General features: G+C 46.9%; 1 protein-coding gene across 4 annotated transcripts in view; it reads right to left on the minus strand.

Annotated features, from left to right (window-relative positions):
* LOC123597854 (BEN domain-containing protein 5) overlaps positions 1 to 22,828 on the minus strand; it is a 1,446,709-nt gene that overhangs the window by 38,635 nt on the left and 1,385,246 nt on the right. For all 4 annotated transcript variants that reach the window (XM_045477303.1, XM_045477305.1, XM_045477302.1 and 1 more), the window contains exon 11: positions 20,305 to 20,467. In XM_045477303.1, coding sequence (XP_045333259.1) covers positions 20,305 to 20,467 — 163 coding nt within the window. The remainder of the gene's footprint in view (positions 1 to 20,304; positions 20,468 to 22,828) is intronic.

Raw genomic sequence — 22,828 nt, forward strand, 5'->3', positions numbered from 1 at the left:
CAGACATGCTCCTGGCCAAACCCACCATCTGCAGAAAAGAATCAGCCGCGGGCCACCAGTTGGTGACGCTCCATCCGTATCTTAGACTGGGAGTTTAGCTTGGCCTACTAGGCCCTCCATGTTCAGACTCCCTTCCATCCCTTGCCATCTCCTTGCATCCGGTTTCTGTGTGCAGGGGTATTTTAGCAGCCTGTGCCTCTCCTTCCCTTTGGGCCCTGCAGGGGTGTTAACTGTGTGTAAATAGCTGCAAAGAGCCCTAATGGTTACAGTGACTAGGCCAATCCCATCACAAGCCTGGCCCAGGCAAGATGTTATTAATCAGCATTTTAATGAAACCTAATTACAGCAGACAATACCTCCCACCAGGTAAGACAATGGTTACAGATGGGAGCAAACCAGGAAATCTCTGCCCTCTCCTGGGCTTACTCAAATCATAGTATGGAGGGTTAACTCGGGAAGGACTGGACAGCTGTAGGGACGAGAGTCCAGCAGAGGGCCCTGCTAGCAGTAAGAAGTGCCTCCTCTCCCAGTGCCAATATAAACAGTCGGGACAGTGAGTGGAGCTGGGCTTCTGGCTTGGGATGGGTCTGGCACATGATGATGATCTCTTCTGAGATCTCTTCTGGCTGACATTCTGTTTTTCTAGATATGACTATGTCTCTGCTTCCAGCACCTATTCCTGAGTCAGACCTTGGGTAAGGCATCCAAGTCTTCCAAAAATGACCATTGTTTCCTCAACTCTTTGTTTTCTCTTTGTCCCTCCATTTACTCTTCTTTTCTCCTTACTACACTCCTTACAACAGGACCCCTCCTAATCCACTGGCTCCTGTCACACAGAGATAATCTGGACTCTGAGATCAGATAGTCTCAGCTGTGTGACCTTGGGAAAGTTATTTTCAGCGTCCTCATCAGTCAAATGAAAACAGTAATCCTGTCCTATCTTCTTCACATGGTTGTTCAGGGAAAACACCTAGGGCAATGCCTGCCGCTTAGCCAAGTCTCTTTCTTTTCTTCTTTTTTTTTTAAATTTTTAATGTTTATTCATGTTTGGAGAGAGAGAGGGAGAAAGAGAAGGAGGGAGGGAGGGAGGGGCAGAAAGAGAGGGACACAAAATCCAACGCAGGCTCCAGGCTCTGAGCTGTCAGCACAGAGCCCAATATGGGGCTTGAACTCACGAACTGTGAGATCATGACCTGAGCTGAAGTTGGATGTTTAACCCATTGAGCCATTCAGGTGTCTCCCAAGTCTCTTTCTTAATTCTGTGCCTTCACTGAATAGTCAGTAGGTGGGAGAAACATTGGGCCCTTGCTGGTTGTTTCTTGACTGGGGAATGAGTATGAGGTCTACAATACTCCCAAAATCATTCTAAGGGGAAGGAACACTGGTCTAGGGTAAACTAACCTGGCTCCCCCTTTCTATCTCCTCCTACACACACCATCAGTTTCTCCTGTTAATACAATTATTTCCTCATGCTATTTTCTTGCTCAAGAACCTTCTCTGGCTACTCATTGCCTATAAGCTAAAACCTCAAATTAGTACTATGGCCCTCAAGGCTATTATCTGGCTCCAAAGGACTATTCCAGCTTTACTTCCTGGGCCTCTCTTGTATGAACTTGCCACTCTAGACAGGCTGATTCCTGAACATGCTCAGTTCTAGCACTGCGGCTTCCTTTATTCATGCTGATCTTGTCTCTGGAGGGCCTTCCTTGTGTCACCACTAGACTGTAAGTTCCTTCACCAGACTGAGAGTGGATGCCATTTTGTTTCGTTTTGTTTTAAATCTCAGTATTAACAGAGCTAGATACAACGAAGACCCTCAATAAATATTTGTTAACTTGGACTAAATGACATCCCTTCAAATTCTTCTTTTTTAAAGTCTGGGATATTTCCCTTTATGTGCCATGATGTAATCAAGTTCAAGATCTGAAGCCAACAGACCTGGCGTCAAACTCAAGCTATGCCACCGTGATGGCTAATTTTATATATCAGCATGGCTGTGACATGATGACCAGATAAGTGGTTAAACATTATTCCAGATGTTTCTGTGAGGGATGTTTTGAAAGGGATTATCACTTAACGTGGTGAACTTTGAATAAAGCAGATGATTCTCCATAATGTGAGTGGGCTTCATCCAATCAATTGAAGGCCTGAGTGGAACAAAAAACTGACTTGCCTCGGAGCAAGAGTGAATTCTGCAATGGATAGTCTTCAGATCTGAACTGTTAAATCTGCTCTTCCCTGGGTCTCCAGCCTGTTCACCTACCCTGCAGACTTTGGATTTGCCAGCCTCCATCATCATATGAGCCAATTCCTTAAAAGAAATCCCCCTCTCTCTATATCCTATTAGTTCCATTTCTCTGGAGAACCTTGGCTTATACAACCATGTTATGCATTTCTGTCAAGTTGTTCTACCTCACTGAGCCTTTGTTTTCTAAACTGTAAAATGGGGATAATTGTTTCTCCTTCACAGAATTGTTGTGACGACTCATTGTGACCCTGTATGTGTGAAAGCCCTGGAAACTGTGAGCTACTGCACCATGCTAAATCTTACTGCAAGGCTCACCACCCTCTAGGAAGGCAGCCCCACCTGATCTAGCCCTCTTTACACTCAGACATTCCTGTGCTCTGAGAGTAGTCTACGCCCATACAAGCTGACTCTGTCCTTTTACTATCTAAGTACGTGTGAGGCCCAGAACTGGAGGGAGATGGAGTGGGTGGGGAAAGGGGTCCCAGTAGAGGCGAGTCTGGGGCAGCTCTCAAAGCTAGCGCAGAGGCTGCTATAAAGGATTCAGACATGATGCTGCAGTCGGTTGGGTCCTGAATTTAAATGCAGCCCATTGCTCTTTGTCTTGACAAGGTAATAAAAAAAATCCTCAGACAGTATATTATGGATGCAAAGGTGCAATGCAGGCTCTCAGCTCTCTGTACGCCATCTGAGAGACGGAAGACATGTCTGGGCCTAGGGGGGCAGACCTTGTGGGGAGGGAAACAGGTCAGAGCTGATGGCACATCCTTGGCAGCACAGGGAGGGCCTAGACCCCCTCACACTAGGCCAGTACTTCACGATCCTTCATGCTGTGACTCACAGAGAAGATGCTATTTGTTTGCACAGCGAAGGGAGAAGTGAGGGGCTGCTTTCTGCTTGAGGTTACAGGCCCCAGAGCCTGGGCCACTCCAGCCTTGTGAGGCTGTGCACAGGCTGAGGTATCAGTATCTTGGTGTAGCAGCAACTCACCCAAGCACCGAGGGAAGGAGTCCCTGGGATACACTTTCCTTCTCAGCTGGGAACACAGAAGATGCTATGGTGCTTATAGTAGACCTGATGGAAAACTCAGCTAGGAAGTCATAATTGGGCCCCCAAACTCCAGTGGGTCTTGTGATTGCTGTCTCTCTCGGTGGGTGGAGAATCCCGCAAATCTGATCACGTTGTTCCTCAGTCAGAATGACTAGCACATGCACTCCTCAGTAGGGTACATAAAACAAGGCCCCCACCCTCCGTGCAGCCCCATCGTTAAGCACTCCCTACCTTAATAATTTTATCTATTTTTCAAACAACATCCGGTTTTTCTCATTCTTTCTTTCCCAGGTATGGATGTGACTGATTTGACTGCCCTAGGATAAACTTGGCCAAAAAGTAGGTCTCCAGGCTGCCTTGGCTGCAGGATGCAGGTGGGCCCCCAGTGTTCATTCTAGGGCTGGGGTGAGGTGACAGTGGCTCCCTATGACGTGATGTTTCCTGGAGGACCACTGCAATAGCCGGTGTCAAGCCAAATTGTACAGGCACAATGAAGACCTCCATCCAAGTCAGTTTTGTTAGTATCACATTCACCAAAGCAAGTCACCCAGATACACCTTACAGCAGGGGGCAAGAAAGAATACTCTGTCCACTGCCATTTCCAGCACTTGAAGCTCTAGACATTTCCAGCTCCCGAGCCACCATGTTGTGTCATGTCTCTGGGCCTTGGCCTGGAATGTTCAGCAATTGTAACATCTGCACGTCAACTTTTCCATCAGATTGTACCTTGGAACACAGGGGCCTCACTTGATCCATTTCTGGGTCCCCAGCCATCCAGTATGGGACCTGACACAGAAGGAATGCTCAGAAAGACCCATCATCTGTACTACGGTTGCAATTTCAGTTCACAGAAATGCGTAACCGGAAAGGACAATAGAGATTCCTTAGTTCAACTGTCCCCTTCAGCAAAGATGCAATGTCTATTAATCTTTGATCCCCAATGCCCAGCACAGGACCTGGAACAGAGTGCGTGCTTGATAAATATTTTTGCATGAATCCCCCTAACACTTCTATAGATAAGAAAATGAAAGACCAGAGATGCAAAATGAAGTCCCTCGGTCACACAAGAAGTTTCTGGAAGTCTGGATTCCCCGATTCCCAGGATGCCAGAACCCAACGGACCTTTTCTAAGGCCTTGTTTCTTGACACAGACGTAAGGTTATGTGAAGGAGGACTTTACTTCTTCCAAATTTGTCTCTGATCATTGACGGATCCAACATAGATGAGTTTCTATTGATTTAAAGCCATGAAGGCAAAAGGCAATTGCTGTAACAGCAACAGAGCTGGCTTTGGAGGCTGAGAGACCTGAGTTTGGGAATCAGCAGAAGCACTTGCTGACTACATGACCTTGTGTAAATCCCCTGTTTACTCTGTGCGTCAGTCTCCTCCCCCTACTTCCTGCACCCCGGGGACCAGGATGCCTATATTTCAGGGTTAGAGTCGAGATCCCCGCTAATGTGTGCGCTTACCTAGAACATATTAATCATAGGTGGCCTCTCACAATGAAATGACATTGTTTCAAACTGTGCTTCAAAGCCGGCCTGCAAGCACTAGCCGTCACCTTTGGAGATGGTTTGCCCTGACAAAGACTCCCAGTCTCGATGCCCTGCCATCCCGGTATTTTAATATTCACAGTGCCACTGCTCGCTCTGGAATAGCCACTGACCATAAAGTTTGACATTTTGAAGATTAAAGTGCTTTGAATTAGTCATGCACATGTGATGTCATTGTTCCTCCTCATCCTGCTCCGGAATCTAAAAATGACTTTCAGCAGAGCCCAGTAACTTTCCCTCAACAATTACCCTCTAGTGCAGAGAGGTATGCAGGAGTTTCGGCCAAGTGAATACTCTCTGTCACTTGGGAGAGAGCCAGACCAGAGGAGAGATGGTGTGAGTCCACATATTTGGAGGGAGGGGTCTGCTCTGCCAGGCCTTGGTGCCCTGCTTCCCTCTGGAAGGGGTGGGGTGAGGCGGGGCAGGTGAAATCTCACAGCAGTCTGGCTGAGAGCACAGAAGCAGAGCAGGGGCTGTGAGATTACAGGGCTCGGGTTTGGAGCCTGGCTCTGCCCCTCACAGGTTGTGTGACCCTGGCTAAGTTAACATCTTGAGCAACATTTTCTCACTTCAAGACAGGAATGGTGGCTCCTTCATAAGGCTGCTGTGAGAATTACATAAGCTAATAGAACACTTAGCACAGTGCCTACCACATGGTAGGCAATCCGTAAATATTTTCCTTCTTTTAAGAGCTTTCCAACTTTCCAAGACTCGGATATCTCGTCATGCTTTAAATGCTGTGCGTTCCCAGAATCCCAGAGACATCCACTGGCACATATTACTAAAACACTTAGGCAAAGGGAAGTGAGTTTGGGATTTTCCAGCCTGCCCTTACTACAAATAAGTAGGGGCAGACTCAAGTCACAGTTTCCTTGTGAGAGAAATCAAACGAAGAATCCCCTTTGTTTTAAAACTAGACTATGGTTTTACAGATGGTGTGGATGATTCTCCATCTAGACAGGAAGTCTGATCTCCAACCAGCTAACCCCCCAACTACCTACTCAGCAGGCTCCTGACCTACTGGGACGGCCATGAAGTGATCATACAGAATTGTAATGTGTGAAAATAGTATCCCTTACTAGGAGCCAGTCAGGGTGTTAAATACTTACATATGTTCTCATTTAACCTCACACAAACCCTGGGAAGTTTGTACCATTATCTCTATTCTCCAGGTAAGGAGTCTGAGGTCCTGAAAGGTGAAGGAATTTGCCCAAAGTTGCACAGGGCTTAGAAATGCCGCAGCAAGGATCTGAAACCAGACATGCATGATTGCAGAGAATGTGGGCTCCTAACCACTGAACCATACCAGCTCAAATATATGCAGTACTGGCCCTTGCCTGAGTCTGGACCAGTTAGCTGTCCTGGCTTCCATATAGCTGGACTGAGAGACACCATATTCCCTGAGGATGGTATAGAAGATGCAACCTGTGTTCGTGTAGCAGCCAGCTAGACCTCAGACAGCTGCAGGTTTGGAGCCAGTTTTGGGATTGTGCCTTTGGTTCTCACCAGGCAACAATATGAGAAGCGACCCCATGATGCTGGTCCTGGCATATGTGGAAGGAATGCTTAAGAGGCCAGACAAAGGTCATTCCTCCCAACATGGGTCCCTGGGTGAGATGTTTCCTTGAGAGTTCAGTGCTAGGAAATGCTTTGAGGAGCTTTATTGAGGCATGTGCCTTTGTGGCAATTAGCGCAAATGGTAAATAAATGAGCAAGCAAATTAGAAGCTAGCCCATGGACACATACACCAGGATATCATGTGGGGCCTCAGGGGATGACTCCTTTCTTGCCACAAACCTTCCACCTTGGATGCTCTGGGAAGGGAGACTCTCCTTGACATTCTCACACCCTCTGGTTGTCCTTAGCTCAGTTCACATGCCCGGATCACACACTTCATCAAGAAGCCATTCTGCCTGCCGCCATGGAGGAGGCAGAAGAGAGAAACAGTGATCCCTGCAAGACAGTTTCTTCAAGGTAAAGGTCAAGTCCTTGTTTTTTTGAAAATCTCAATAAATGGCATTTGAATCTGAATCTGAACTGAGGTTTGAGGAGAGGAGAAAGAGGAAGGAGAGAGAGGACAGAGGACTGAAGAAGAAAGGAGAACAACAGAAAGGGCCAGCTGGCACGATGGGGCTGTTGGCAGGCTGGAAGGGGAGGGCATTCTGAGGCAGGCCCTGGGCAGCCACCTGTTCAGCCCCTGCACAGGGCAGAGCACTGAGCACCCCCTCAAGATGCTACGAATGGAGAATACCGGACTCAGATGTGGCTTTGGGTGCAAAATATTTCCACTTTTTGCCACTATTTGCCTTAAGACAGGAGGGAGCTAAGGAGGAAGAGGAAGGGAGAAAGGAAAAGTGGGAGTGGGAGGAAGAGAGGCCGGAGGGGGAGGAGGGAAGAGAGGGCATACTGGAGATATGTGTGTGTCTGTGTATATGTATATGAGAGTGAAATAGACACATGGACAAAAAGAGAAAGAAAAAATGGAGAATGAGAGGGAAGAAGAAAGAAATGGGTAGGGAGGATTGATGTTCACGGGGAGAGAAACCTGGGAGAAGGGAAGGTGATGTCCCCCTCCCCCTTTGCCCCACCAAGGTGGCTCAGGCCCCTCAGAGCTCAGATTCCAGCCCAGACAAAAGACTTGGTGGCCTCCCAGTCCTCTGCCAGGAGGAAGCTAGACTCTCAAAGGCAGCCATGCACCCTGGGGGCCAGGAGAGGGCACTTCAACCTCAGGCAACAGCAGCAGAACTGCAGCTGGCGGTCCCGCAGAGCAGGCAGCAGGAGGCAGAGAGCCGGGAGAAGAGGCCAGCCTCTTATCAGGCTGGTGGGTTACCAGCACTTCTCCAATGCAGCCAGGTCCCCATGCACAACCCTGTGGACACGGGACCGGCAATGAATTGGCTTGGGTGTCCCTTGGCTGCCTCTACACTAGCCCAGCACCTGCTCCTGCCTTCCCCTGCTCTGATCCTATTCCAGATTTCTGCCTTGAAGAGCAACATGCCTCCAGCTTCCTCCCACGTCCCCTCCTCCTCCCCCTCACCAAGAATCACCCCTTCCATGAGTGCAGGCGGACTAGTCTTCAAAACCATTCCTTACACACTATGCCCTTTGATTTACACAGCCATTCACAAAGTGGGCACAGCAGGGAGAATGGGAAACTGAGGCACAGAGATGGAATGTTAGTGGTCTGACATCACATTAAACAAGTAAAAATCACTGTGCTTTCCAGTTGTTATATTCCATGAGGAGAACCTAAATATCTTAGCTGTTGACTGTGATGTTGCTTCAAGACCAGTGTCAAGGAAGGCTTATGAATGTTGTCTCTGACTACCAAATTCTTAACTTTGTTCCAGACTGAGTCTTGGCCTCAGTCACACATCCTGACTACAGACCAAGCCCTGCCTGATCATTAATGACTATGTTCTGGTAAGAAGTTTTGAATTATGCACGGGAGCAGAGATAATGGAGTCTGATTCCACTGGGGTATCTGAGAACTCCAAACACTTTTAAGAGGATTGCTCTTTAAGAATCTTAGGAATCCCTTAAGAATCTTAAGAACCCTTCAAGGAAGTTTCCATCCCACTCAAGTCTACACTGATTTCATCTTTTCCTGATGGCCCAGAAATTTATTACTTAGATTTCACCCAATTCAGTACTTCACTGGTAACAGTAATAATAAAGCTATCATTTATTGAGTGCCTACCATGTTCCAGGTAATCTATTAGGCACCTGAGAATTTTGTTGTTTCCATCTACTTGAAACAACCCTATGAGGTAAGTTTCATAATCATCATTGCTATGAAAGGGCAAAGTGAGGCTCAGAGAGATCAGGTCATTTGCCCAAGGTCATAAAACTAGCAGATAGCAGAGCGGAGATCTATACCCAGGTGAGTCTGGCTTTAAAGGCCATGTCCCTTTTTATCCTACTACTGCATAATGGCAGCTGTTACAACTCAGCTATTATAGCTCCTCGGCCACATGACTGGTTTCTTTAAAGAAAGTGTCCTCTAGAGGGGCAATAAAGTTTGGATTTGATATCAAAAGAAATAAATCCAAGCTCCTGGGAGGGCATTGCTCCACCACCTACAGACTGTATCACCTGACACAGGCTGCCTCCATCTGACTCTCACTTTGCATACTTCGGGAGTTGGGGGCTGGTTGTTTCTTTGAGTAGGCATTCAGGGTCAAGATGTACCTCCTGTGTTTATAAAACACAGATAATAGTACTCACCTCTCTGGGTGGTTGTGGAGGATCAAACAAGATGATGGCTCTGAATGCACTTTATATACTGGTAAATGCCATTCACTTCCTGATAGTCTACCCAGGGCTCAGCATTCTGTAGGAGCTCCGTAAATACCATGAATATATTTTTGCTTTGAATTGAAATCTAATCATTCTCTGTCTCCTCACGCCTCTCCACAGACACAGGGCAAAATCTGCATATAATGAGAGCAGGTCCTGACCCTCAGGTTTTTCATCCTCCCAGCCATGACTCCTACCTCCTGCCTCTTGAGACACATCAACAAGCCAAGCACGGCCACAACCCCAGCTAAAGGCCCTTGTCTCAGACAAACTTGGCAGCTGCCTCCTCTTATTGGCAGGACATTTATCATCTTGAGGAAAATATTGATGGATAAGAAACCCCAGATAGGCAGTGCGTCTCACTGGGCATGCAGCCTGCTGCTTGGGAAGTGAGATTTGAGGTGCTGGTTCCAGGGCTTTCTGGAAGAAAAGGAGGGTTGGTGATCCTGTGGAGAATGGCCCATGCTCTCTAGGGATGACTGTGTCCAGTACATAGTAGATGTTCAATAACTGAGTTAGATCCGGGTTCAGTAGGTTCTTATACGAGATCTGGAGGTTGGAAGACCTTGGTCCAAACTCTTAATTTCCCAGATAGGAAAGTGGGATCAGGGAAGGCTAGTGACTTGCTCAAGATCACATAGCAGGTCAGTGGCACAGACCATATTACCAAAGTCCATGGCTCACGAATCTCCCATGGGAACACTGACCATTACACATGATGCTACCAGGAGATATCTCAAAACCTCCGGTCAGATTGAGTAGTCTGGGAAGCTGGAACTCTAGGTTACCTAGGGAATCCAGAAGAAGGGGATTCCCTTAATTACATGCAGAGCTGTTCCCAGGGAGCACATCTTTTTAAAGATGAGAAGAATGGGAATAAGGCAGGGTGGTGTGTTATTTGGAGAGGTGGTGTGACATTGGTCTGTGCTGTAGTCTATCTCCAGTTGTCTCAAGCCACCATGTGTCATGGCACTCTCCCTGAAACCACCTACTGGTTCCCACAGCCTTCTCTAGCCTCATTGCCTCTTACTCCCTACCTTGCACCCCAAGGCCTAGACTTGTCCAAAGGAGGGAAGCAACTCTCCTGGTACTCTGGACTCTGCACACGCTGTTCTCTCAGCCTGTGAGGCCCTTGCATAGTACCTTCCTCACTCCACCTACTCCCATTACTGAGGCTGGGATTGATGCTCCTTCTAGCCACTGCCTGTGTCCCCCTCTGTCACAGCACTATACTGCGGTCACTCTCCTGCCTGTCTATACCATCATACTGGGAACTTCTCTAGGCAGAGGCCATGACCACTTGATTCTGCCTCCCTAGAAACCAAGCCAGACCCTGGTGCACAGTAGATGCTCAGTGAGTGTGGCCCTGCCATCTTCCACATAGAGCTTCAAGATGACACTGCTCCCCCTCCCCACCCACCCCCCCCCGGCCTGCCACGGTTCTTGTTCTGACCTCTAGGGCCACATAGAATGGATCTACTCCCTCTGCTCCATGATGGCTCTTTAGAAATTTGACCAAAGCAAGGCCTCTGAATGTCTTCTTTCCAAGGAAAATACTCCCAACTCCTTGACAAGTTCTTCACAAGTCATAGCTTTGGGTAGGGTAACCAACCATCTTGGTTTGCTTAGGACTCTCCTGGTTTTACCACTGGAAGTCCCCTACCTCAGGAAACCCCTAGGTCATAGGCAAACCTGAATAGTTGGCAAACCTCGTTTTGTCTTTCTTTCCCATGTCAGTCCTTCAGAGGCCTTGCACTATTTTCTCAATGTCCTGTATAGAGTGGTGGCCAGAAAAAAACATAGGGTTCCAGGAGTCCGATGACACAACAGAACAAAGAAAGTCTAGCACCTCCTTGTTCCTGACATCTGCTTCTGTTAATGCAGCCAGTAAACATCAATTTTGGCAGGACAGTATGTGGTGGATGTGGGGGTTGATACATTTGCCTTGTTGACCAATATCAAGCTTAATAGTGTCAATTAAGATGCCTCAACCATTTTACTACACAGAAAACCTCATTTCCCTGAATCAGTACTTTTCAAAGCTGCTTTTGTTTTGTTTTACACTAAAGGCAGAAATTAACACCTTTGTTCTTAATATTGCCTAAGTCCTCCAAGTGTTCAAGGCATTTGTCCATTCAACAATTATTTGTTAAACACCTACAGTGTGGCACACAGTCTTTGGCCTTTGAGCTGTCAAAGTTATGTGCAACTCTGCAACTGATGTGAACTGATCTTGGGTAAAATTCTTCCACTCTGGGGGCTGTCCCCACATTTGTAAGAACAAGGGGGATGGGAACACAAGTAAGTGTGTATGTAAGTGTGCAAATGACTAGGAGTATAAACAAACAGGTTCAAGTTACTTAAGAACTAGCCAGCTAACAGCCATAATCCTGAAACAATATCAACTCTTTTTATCATCAACTTGGTTTCCATGGAGGCTCACAGTGCTATTAGTGAAGGCTGACAGTTATCACCATAAAGAAACTTTACAACTTTGTAATTTGTAGCTCTCTCTGTCAGTAATATTAACAGCATTTCGAATTATGGCTATAAACTTGACAACAGCAGATAAAACCCTTAGAAACCTCATTTGTGGGGATGAGGGAGGATGGGGGAAGGTAATGACATTTTGGTTTCTAGCCCTGGAGAGGAGGCACACTTTGATATGGAGGTGGGAGGCAATAGGGCCAAGGCAAGACTCACAAAAGGCAAGGCAGCTCAGCTTAGGCACTGCAGAGTGGGGGCCTGGGTGGCATTTGGGTGATCAGGAATTACAGACACGTCAAGGCCAGGGGTGAGGGTTACAGAAAGCAGGGCTAGCAGATGGACAGGGCTGGCTGGTAGGTCCCAACCTCTGTGGGGTTCAGCAAAGGGCTTTTGTCCTACAGGAAATGGGAGGGAATCTGGGCCAAGTGTAGAGCAGGGAGGAAGGTGAGACAAAGCCTACCAGGCAGGATTGAGAGAACAACCTTGGGCATGTTATTTGACTTTTCTGGACTTTAGTTTCCCTACTATAAAATGGAAGTGCTTATCTCAAAGGCAAAAAATGAAATGATTCTTTCCGTTTCTGTCTGTCTATCGATCGATCGATCGATTGAGAAATCCTATAATTTCATCTTCTAATCTAAAGATAAGAAAACTTGAACCCAGAATGGGGAACATATCTTTCCAAACCAGCACAATCCTCCAGTACAGGGATCCTGACCCGTCCCATGATAAACATCACAATATTATTATTTTTATCATGACTACTGCTACTATTAGCCAGTCATTCATTCAGCCAGTCATTCAGCAAGCATTCATGTTTAAAGATCAAATTCTAGTCTATATCTGCATGGGGGAGAAAAAGAAACTCACAGGCCTGAGTTCAGTGTTGTTTTCTGTTCCCAAAGCTCTCTGATTGAAGCATTTTTTGCTTATGAATTTTAACAAAGGCTTGATCCTGGGCATGACAATCAGGGACTGGGAAGTACCTAGGTATTTATACATGCGAACCAACAGGTCAGACCTGACTGCTGCTTACTCTTCTGTCTAAAAAGTGAAGCCTTCTTACCAAGAAAGAAAACCCAGGCAGTACCCATACCACCCCCCCCCCCCAGCACCCTCCCTCCAACAGCCCTAATACACACTTCTATTCTGATAATTCCTCTGAGCAACACAGATCACATCACCCATTGTCCTATTACTGAGCCAGCTACCCGATGCTGGTGAGGTTGCTTCCATTGCATTAATTAATTAATTAACTCATTCATTCATTCATTCATTCATTCATTCATTCATCCATCCATTCATTCATTGGCATTCCCTGAGATTCTACCTAGTATCAGACTTTAAGGCAGAGAGATGAAGTGATTTAACCAAGGTCACACAGCTTTATGAGGGACACAAGGGGCAAAAGGCCACACTAGAATGGGAATCCTGACTCCCAGTTCAGCATTCTTTTCTCCAACTCATCAAGGGGGAGTCTACCTTCACTGTGCACACCAAGAAAAATTCCTCCCTTCATTATGACTCTACAGTACCTTATAGAAAAATCTATTATGACCCTGCCCAAAGCTCAGGCCTCTCTCCAGAACTTCAGGGTCATATAGCCATCTGCCTAATAAGCTTCTCCGTTTGTATATCACATGAGCCTCCTACACTCAATACATCCCAGAGCTCAAAATATCCCCCTCCTCAATCCTTTTCTCCAATTTAAGTGATTGGCCCCACCATCCACCATGTTGTTCAAGTCAAGAAAATTGGGTATCTTCCTTGACTTCTTCCTTTACCAAGCAATCACCAAAAATACTCAATCCTACCTGTTAGATATCATAACATGTTGCTAAGATGGAAGTATCTTTGTGTTTTTAGTCTTAGTGCTCAGTTTTAGCGAAGATCTCAAGTCTATAGCTACTACATTTCAATGTAAGGCATGAAATCACCAGGCAGGACTTGCAAAGGGAAACAAGAAAGCCACTTTTGCACTCTTTAGCTCACCTTAAGACAAGAGGGCTACTGGAGGGGTATAGTGACCCAACAGAAGTAACCACCAGATCATCAGGGACTGAAGAAGGATCATAAACAACTGGCCTGAGGAGAGGGACTTGGCCAACATCAACAGATATCCAGCACAAGGGAAGGTATGTCTGAAGAAGCTGACAAGGGCTTGCTAATGCCATCTCACAAAAGTACCCATCACCCAAGACCTTTCCTGTTCCTTTCTTCCTCTCCTTCATCCCGCTCAACTTTGGAGGGCTGAACATCTGGGGTTAGCCAGATGGGGGAAAGGGCTGCAAGGAAAGCTGGAGAAACACAAGTCACCTTGAGCTTATTTGAGACAAGGCTGAGCTAGAGGATGGGGTGGTTTTTACTTTGAAGAGCTTTTATGGCTTTGACTGGATCAGATCTGGTCATTGCTGAACTGAGACTTTTTTGTGACCAGAGTTAATCAGAAAACTTTTAATTTCCTGAGACTTATTAGAAAGTCATGGGGCCTGCCAGAGTTTTTACGCATCTAGATCTAGATCTATAATTTATGTACATCTATCTGTAGGGTCAACGGGGGACAAAAAAATACTTTATAATAGCACCCTGTGGGCACTGCTTATTCACTGTACCTGTTACATAGTTCCCATCTTCACCATCTGGGTCTGCCTATGTTTCTTTATCACCTGCTGCTTCTGGCACAGCCTCAACTACCCTCCAATACCCTGGACACACATCCTCTCTCTGGCATTAGGGTCGTTCCCTGTATGCCTACCTCTGCAGGAAGGTTCCCCCCACCCTTTCTCCTACCTGCGTGCCTTTTGTCCTGGAGGTTTGAGACTTAGTTTTTCTTTCTTCCTTCTGCCTCCCTTCCACTCCCAAAGGGTTAGGTGACTCCCATGTGCTTCCCTGACCAGAACTCCCCTCTGCCAGAGCATTTATCCTCTGATACTGCTGTCTCTACCTTTTCCCCTCCTTCCAAACTGTCTCCTCCTTGAAGGCAGTGCCTGGGCCTTATCCATCTATTTCTAGTGTCCAATGAGTGCTGTTTGGTGGACAAGTAAATAAATGATATCTTTAATGTCTGATGCATATTTCAGAGGACCCAGTGCAAGGCTTATAGTAGGCTCTGAATTCAGATCAAGCCAATTAACTGAATTCTGTATCTCTGCATCTTCTCTGGGCCATACCAGCCATGCTCTTCTCCCAGAGCCAGCATTTTCTGATTTCAAGGTGCCCACAGCTTATAAGCCTGTGTGGAAACCAGTCTACTCAGGACCCAAGGTCTCTGTTCCCAGTGTTTTCCTCATCCATTATGTCAAAGAGCTATTTCTTTAGCTTGTAGCCAAACCATAAACAAAGGCCAGAGGAGCTCTGGGTTATTTTACGATTCCAGTTTAGCTTTTCTCTCTCTCTTTCTTCCTCTTCTTCAACTGCTTCTGCTGCTTCTTTTTTGTAAATTGTTTCAACAAAGCATATTTATTATCCGGCAGGCCAGTAAATTGTAAATAGGGTTTGTTGAAGAATGGTACAAAATTCTCAGGAATTTATCATTTCACAACAACACAAACAACAAACCACATGAAGGAAAGGAAAGGGAACTAATATTTAATGGCACTGAACTTTTTTTGTTAATTTGTCTGCATTCTTCCATGTAACCCTCAAAACAACCCTGTGAAGCAAGTAATATCCTCACTTTACAGATGAAGAAGCTGAGGTTCAGAGTGGTTACATAACTGGGTTAGGGCCCTCAGCCAGAATGATGCAAAGCAGAACTGACACCTAAGACTCTGACACCAGAGACGGGAACAGAGACCATCAGTCAGGGCAGAAGCCTCTGGGATGTTCCTCTTTTAGATTCTGTTAAAAGCTATGTGTCTTTTGGGGCACCTGGGTGGCTCAGTTGGCTGAGCATCTCTTGATTTCAGCCCAGGTCATGATCTCACAGTTTGTGGGTTTGAGCCTCACGTCAGAGTCCTTGCTGAGTATGGAGACTGTTTGGGATTCTCTCTCTCCTTCTCTCTCTGTCTCTCCCCTACTCATGCTCTCTCTCTCAAAATAAATAAACGTAAACAAAAGTTATGAGTCTTCCTTCCAGAAAATGACCTATGCGTCTTTACTCACAGTTTACATAAACCATAAATAGTTCATAGGCTCTTCTTGAAGCCCATCCATAAGCCCCTCAGTTAAGAACCCTTAACTAAAAGAATGAAAGTAGCTATGGGCTTAGCCTGATTGGCTGTCTAGGACACTTTTGTATTGATTTTCCTTATTAGATTGAACTCTTACACTCATGGAATCACTCCATATTAAGACTCTTCCAACCACAGAATTGTGGATTGTTAATTTTATAAACTCATCTAAGCATGGAATTATAAAATTTTAGATTTTAGATTTCAGAATCAGAAAAATCTTAGAACATCATAGCTGGATGGGACCACAGTAGAGATCAAGTCCACCCATGATTTCGTTCCATGGCTCTGACAGGTGGAAGTACTTACTGGACAATGAGGCTAAGAGATGGTCAGGACTCGCTCAAGGTTACCTAGTAATGGTGATGGAGTCAAAATTCAAACCCCGGATGCTGACTTCAGAGCCAGATCATCAGGTTAAAGCCTCACCCAATAAAAGGAAAGCCATGCAGTCTTCATGATGAGGGGAGGGGAGAAAAATGGGGGCAGGAGGAACATCTGTTGAGTACCTATCATGTGCCAGCATTGCCTATGGGTTGGAGACACAATGCATCATCTCACTTTCCCATGAATCCTGCAGCATGAGTATCATTACTATTTTCATTTTACAAGTGGGTAATTGGCTCAGACTGGTGAGGTAACAGTCCAACGTCACACGGCTAGGGAAGGATCGGTGACTGCATCCATTGTTGTATTTCTCTGAAGGAGTGGAGGAGGAAAGTCAGAGAACAACACCCTGATAAAGTTTAGCTGGTGCTTTTCCAGGGAGAAAAATTAAACTGACAAATACATATGTTCTGGTGGGTGGAGAGGCAGACACTATTGCTGGCCTGAATGAAATACCCCTCAGGCCTCCCGTAGTCCTTCTCTGGTCTTATTCTCTCATCCAGCATGCCCCGGATAACTAACGTGTCCTCCACGTACCCTGATGCTGACAAGGGCTGTTCTAGATAGCAGACATAAAAACCGTGCCATGGGAACTACACAACTGCTACTCTGTGAACCGTTGGTGTTGTGAGGTCGGGGCTGTCAACTGTGGTGACTCCACTGAGACTTTGCCCCATGAACCCTACCAACACAGCCACAGCTCTCTTGTTCTAACAACCCCTTCTTAACATAAATGCAGGTCCCCATTCACAGTCACGTAAGCTTTATGATGTTTTAACCAACAGTCACTTAATATTTAGAGCTGACAGTACATGCTCATATACATTATTTCATTTTAACTCCTTGCAGCTCAGTGAGGTTAAGTGTTATGTTCTCCTGTTACAGATGAGGACACTGAGGCCCAATCAGGTGACGAAACTGGACCAAGGTGACACATCTAGCAAGTGGCTGAGCCAGGATTCAAACTCAGATTTGTTTCAATTGAAAGTCTGCTCTTTGCTTAATAACCACACTTCTTCATGACTGTCTCTATTTAATTCCCATAAAGGGGATTAGGAAAGCAAAGGTTTGTAGTCCCTCTGTGAAGGTGATGGGCTCACCTTGGGGAGGTGAGGACTTGCTGAAGGACACTCTTTGAGATGGCGCTGGTGCTGTCATCAGAATCCAGGTCTCCTGACTCTCAGTGTGGAGGACACTTCCTCCCAGACCATATTGCCATTGCCATCAGACTGTGTAATTTCTCTTTCTGATCAGGACGTGGAGCCAGCAGCCAGCGAAGATCAAACTCCGTCTGCCTGAAGTCTCCCTCTCATATGAGAGGAGACACACATTTCAAACAAGAACCAGGTTAAATCGCTCTTAGGTGGTGAGCTGGTCTGGCTTCCCTGGTGCAACTCCTGGGTCCTCTTCTTGTACCCAGATGACGGGACAAGGCAGGGTGGCTCTGATGGCATTTGGTCCACTTGGCTCATGCACCACCTCACTGTTCACTCCGAACTCCTCCCAGTCACTAGCTCCTGCTCCTCACTGACACCCCCATCCAATCCCTTACCAAATCTACATGTATGTGGTTCCCCATTCTACATACTCCCTGGAAGCACCCAGATTTAGGCCAGAATCATCTCCCACCTGGATTGTCAGAACAGCCTCCTATGTGTGTCCTTGCCCAAAGTCTTGGCCCCTTCCAATCTATTCTTCCCACTGTAGTCAGAGTGGCTTTCCACCGTGGTGTGAAACCCTTCTATCGTTCTCCATTGCCTTCATATTCAAGTTCAAATTCCTCACAGTCTGCCACTTCAGTGTCATCTCTTATATCTGAAGTCCTACAGCCATCCTGGACCACCTTCTTCCTCCTGCACACCTTCCTTCCTCCCCTCTATCTGTCATGTCCTCCCTCCAACAGACCCTAGTCCAGTCTGGCTAATTTCTACTCAACCTTAAAAACTCAGCTTAGATGTCACTTCTATTGCGAAGCCTTCCTTGACCTCCCCAAATTGTGCTTGGGTCTCCTTTTACTCCCATACAAAGACATATTTGTCATTAATATGTTCACTGCTATATCCACCATGCCTAGAACTTACCCTAGCTTCTGACAGACACTCATATGTACTTGTTAAGGGAAGTTCCCCATGGCTCTCTGGAATCCCTCCACTACAAGACTCACCATGCTCTATTATAATTGTCTCTTTCCTTTTCTGTCTCCCCAAAAGCTCTGTGAGCCAGGGACCATGCCTTTTGGTTAGTATTTTACCCTGGGTGCCTAGTATGATTCCGGGCACATACTGACAATGTGGTTATTTTGATGCACAAGGACTGGGTGTTGAAGAGAAAACCTGGGCCTGGGGCAAGGGAGGGGCATTCTACTAAGAAACACATTTTCTTTCAACACAAAAGCAGGCGAGGTGCTAAGAAAGCACCTCTGACATCAGAAATCAACAGCAGACTAAGTGCAGGTCTCCTCTGGAGGGACCTACGGCTCACTGGGAACAAGTATGTGGAATCCCTTTGGTACTCATGCTCAGATACTTCTTCCAGGCAACCCTCTCGATCTCCTTTGATCATCCCGGGAGAACAAAGCAAGTGTGGTGTGGAACGCCACCTATACATGTATTACAGTTGTTAGCAGGTCCTGGAGAAGTCATGGGCACACACCAAGTGTGTGTGTGGGGAGGGGCAACGTGACACATAGAAGTGGCCAGGATCCTCTGTCTCACAGCAGAGCCTACTCCCTTGGCCTTGCTAGGCCAAGTAGTTATCAAAGCAGATTTCAAGGTGACTGTCTCAATCTTGGTGACTGCAGGGAAGGGACTCTCAGTTCTTATGATCTCTCCAGTGCTCCACTGGATCCAGAACACTGCTCTAACACCTGGCCTACCTGCTTCTCACCCTTTGGTCAGGGGCCATCGCCCTGCCTCCATGTTCTCAGCAAGGTAACTGGACCCCCCAGGGCCACCAGGCTGCAACCGACTGGGTGGACTAGTCCTGAGTCATGCCCCGACCAGAAAGGATGCTTTCCTGAACGAAATATGGCAGGAACTCCATGAACACTCATCAAGGGTTGAACAAGGGCTAAAAGGAACACTTCTACTTCTAGGGAGAGAGAAATTATACATATATAGAGTTAATATCATCCCTTTCCATTTTGTTCCATCAACTATAATGCTTTCTCTAAGAAAACTAAGTGTTAGGAAAGGAGAAATGGGTCGATCCAAAAACAAAAAGATAAAGGGAAGCAAAAACTGTCACAATCTGTCACAATCCTTATGTATGGACCTTGACATTAAAATCAATACCCAGGGAACTAGAATGACTAAATAATCTCTAGAAATTCAAGGAAGCTAGAAAGTAACCTCTAATAGTTTCATTATGACAAGCGTGGGGGATTTTGGAGAAATTGTAAGAGGAAGCCAAGAGGAAAAGCAAATTGGGGAATGTCAAAGCAGAGAGAAAGATGTGCAGAGGATGGGAAGGAAGGCAGGGAAGACACAGGGGAGGCATGGGGAGAGAAGGAGAGGAGAGGAGGGTGGGGAGAAGAGAGAATCCAGGAGTGGGGGGGGGGGTGGACATAAGAAGCAGGAAGAGAAAAACACAGGACAGGAACGGAGGGGGAGCTAGAGGAGAGAGGACAAGGGGAGGAAAATGGGTGAACAGAGAGAAGAGAAAGATGACACAAGCGTAAAAAGGCGGGAGGTGAAAAGACAAGATATAGTTTTACATGTTCAGGGTTAGAAGGAGTCCAGACCACCCAGGTCTTCTTCAGCAACCAGGGGGATGATCATTCTCCAGCCCATGTGCTTACATACCTTAGATGGTAGAAGACGTACTCCCTCGTGAGGGTGTGGAGGGGAGATAGAGATGGGAGCAGCAGAAGGCCGTCGCGGAGCCAGTTGGGATGGGGTGTGTCCATTAGAAGGGCAAGGGGCAAACAGGACAATCCAAAGATGCCACCAGCATAACCAGCCTCCATTCTCACCCCAGAGCCTCAGCCCTCGCCCAAGCTGAATGTCGGATTCCTGCCTGCCCATTAAATGTTGCCAGACCTGGATACTCGTGGCTAGATGAGGGCTGGCCCAGGCCTGGGGTGGGGGTGGGGGGAACCTGCCAAGGATACAGGCTTCTTCAGTGTAGGGCACAGCAGCTGTAGTGCCCCCGATGATGTAGCTGTAGAAGGAGACTTCGAGGGTGTAGCAATAGGAAGTATGGTCCAGTAGCCCACCAAGGAAGCGACGGCCAGTTCCTGCTTTGACAGCATCCCGGTTAAAGGATGTGCTGGACTGGGAAAGACAAAGTAGGGAGGAGAGAATCAGGGCCAGGCACCTGCTGGCTATCGGATCTTGGGTCTTACTACACCTTTGGGTCTCAGCCTCCTCATCTGAAAAGTGGATATTAACCACACATCACAGAGTTATTATGGGGACTGATTACATAAACAAACAGAATTAAATGAAAGCATCCAGCAGAGTTCTTTGGATAGTAACTGCCATTTAACAAATATTTGTGGGAATTTGAATGGGGACAGATGGAGCAAGGAAACGTAGACAGAGAACAATAAGCAATTATATTGTGATGATAATCAAAATGAAAATTTGGGCAATGCTTGCAACTTTGTAATGTTGCTTCCTACATGGCGTCTCATTTACACTTCAAAATAACCCCTTGACATAGGTGTTGCAATTTTGCCCCTCTGGGTGCGAAAATGAGGCTCACAGAGATGGAGCAGGCAAGTGATACAGCACAGAGTTGAACCGAGGAGTAAGTAACTCCAGAAGCGCTGACACTCCTTCACAATGGCTCCCTCCGCTGGGGGCAGCCGAACTCCAGCTGGATATCACCAGAGGGTAGGGATCATGGTTGTTTCTCCACAAGAGTGTTAGCTTCACCCATGGAGGTGGACAGAGAGAGGACAGAGCCAGCGGGTCAACATCTCAAGTCCTCTGTTCAAAGACAGGCGAGATGTTGGGCAACTTGCCTTACTTGGTTTAGCCTCAGTTTTCTCATCTGTAAAGTGGAGGTGATAATACCATCTCTTTCACAGAACTGTGAGGTAATTCATCTGAGGTTAAAGGACATTCCCTGCTAACCCACAGAGATCTAAGGAAATAAAGAGACTGTGGTTTTAACAAGAGAATGTGTGTCTTGTTCAGCAGAGTATAAGAGAAGAAGGAAAAGAGGGAGAAAGAAAATAGCAAGACAAGGCAGAGATTTAAAGACACATTTAAAGGAAGAGAAACTATGTGCATGCACGTGCATGTGTACATGATACGTGTGCATGTGTGTGCGTGCGTGAATTCTGAGATAAAGCAAGGGACCAGAAAATTAGAACGTCACGTCTGAAAGGACCCTTGAAGTCCATGCAGTGAAATCATTTTAACGTTGGGTACTGAGGATCAGAGAAGAGACAGGGACGGGTGAGGACAGATTACTTTGACCCTGGTCTTGAGCTCTTAAGATGGCTGCAGTGCAGGAACACCATCAGCCAAGGCCAGAAATAAAGCTCCTAGACCGAGCCCCTTTTGTTTGCCCTGGAAACCTCACCCCTGTGAGGGTCTCTGAGGCCTGTGGCCCAGCCTCCCAGGGAATGTGGATCCAGGAGACCACAGCCTGCTCTGAAATTGGAGTGGTTTCAAAAAGCCTGGGGCTAGCCATCCTATGGATTCCTACAGAAACAAGCGTGGTTGTTTCTACCCCAGAGATGTAAATGGGGAGCCACCTGGGTATCTCTTGGGTGCAAAGAGGAGACTGGTCCAGTTCCTTCCGGGTCTGGCATTCAGAACTTCTGAGATTCAAAGCATCTTATCTCATGGAGAAATTCATCATCTCCACTAATGTCCAGGCCTGGAGTAATGGGCAGGCAAGCCTTCAGCTCATCAACTCAAAAATTGCTATGACCTTTGTGGGCCTCTCCCACTCTGGCCATACAGAAATAATAGGCCTTAGAGAATTAGTATCAGAATAAAGGAAAATGTGCAGAAACTCTCTCCCATGTCCCCACACCACATGCTGACTCTACTCCTCATCCTCTCTCCAATACTGCTTCTTGCTGCAAATTATTCTAGCTGCCAGTCCACGGCCGCTGCAGTCTTCTCGGTGTGTGAGGTGGGTAGCAACAACCAGCCTCTGGAGTCTGCTGAGTCCTTACTGTCTGCAGACTCCTTTGCCGTCTATTGCTGTGTTTGTGCTCCCAGGAAGCTGTGATGCAGGCAGGGCAGAACATTATCACCCATGAATTACTGACAAGGAAATTGAGACCCGGAAAGGGTCATGGAGGGAGACAATGGGGAGCATACACTGCCCTCCCTGCTTCAGCAGGTATGTTAGGCTCCTACTAAAAGGGCTGGTGAAAGTAGGCCCTGGGGCAGGGTCCGGTCTGGCACGTGGTGGTGGGCGGGGGGGGGGGGGGGGGGGGCTTGGTGAGTCCCTTGTCTTGCTACTGCTGGGGTCAGACCAACTGAACAAAAAATGCCAGCTCCTCAGAAAGACCACGTGCTGCCTTGGAGTCTCCCTCCTGACGCAATGGGCTGCTTGAGGGCATGGGCGAAGCTCGTTCACCTCTATCTTTATCGCCCACACAGGGCCTGGCACAGAGCTGGCTGGTGGTCTGTGAATGTTAAACCCAGCTGAAGTGAGTGAAGAGG

Source organism: Leopardus geoffroyi, chromosome C1 (genome assembly GCF_018350155.1).
Source record: "Leopardus geoffroyi isolate Oge1 chromosome C1, O.geoffroyi_Oge1_pat1.0, whole genome shotgun sequence".
NCBI classification, from domain to species: Eukaryota; Metazoa; Chordata; class Mammalia; order Carnivora; family Felidae; genus Leopardus; species Leopardus geoffroyi.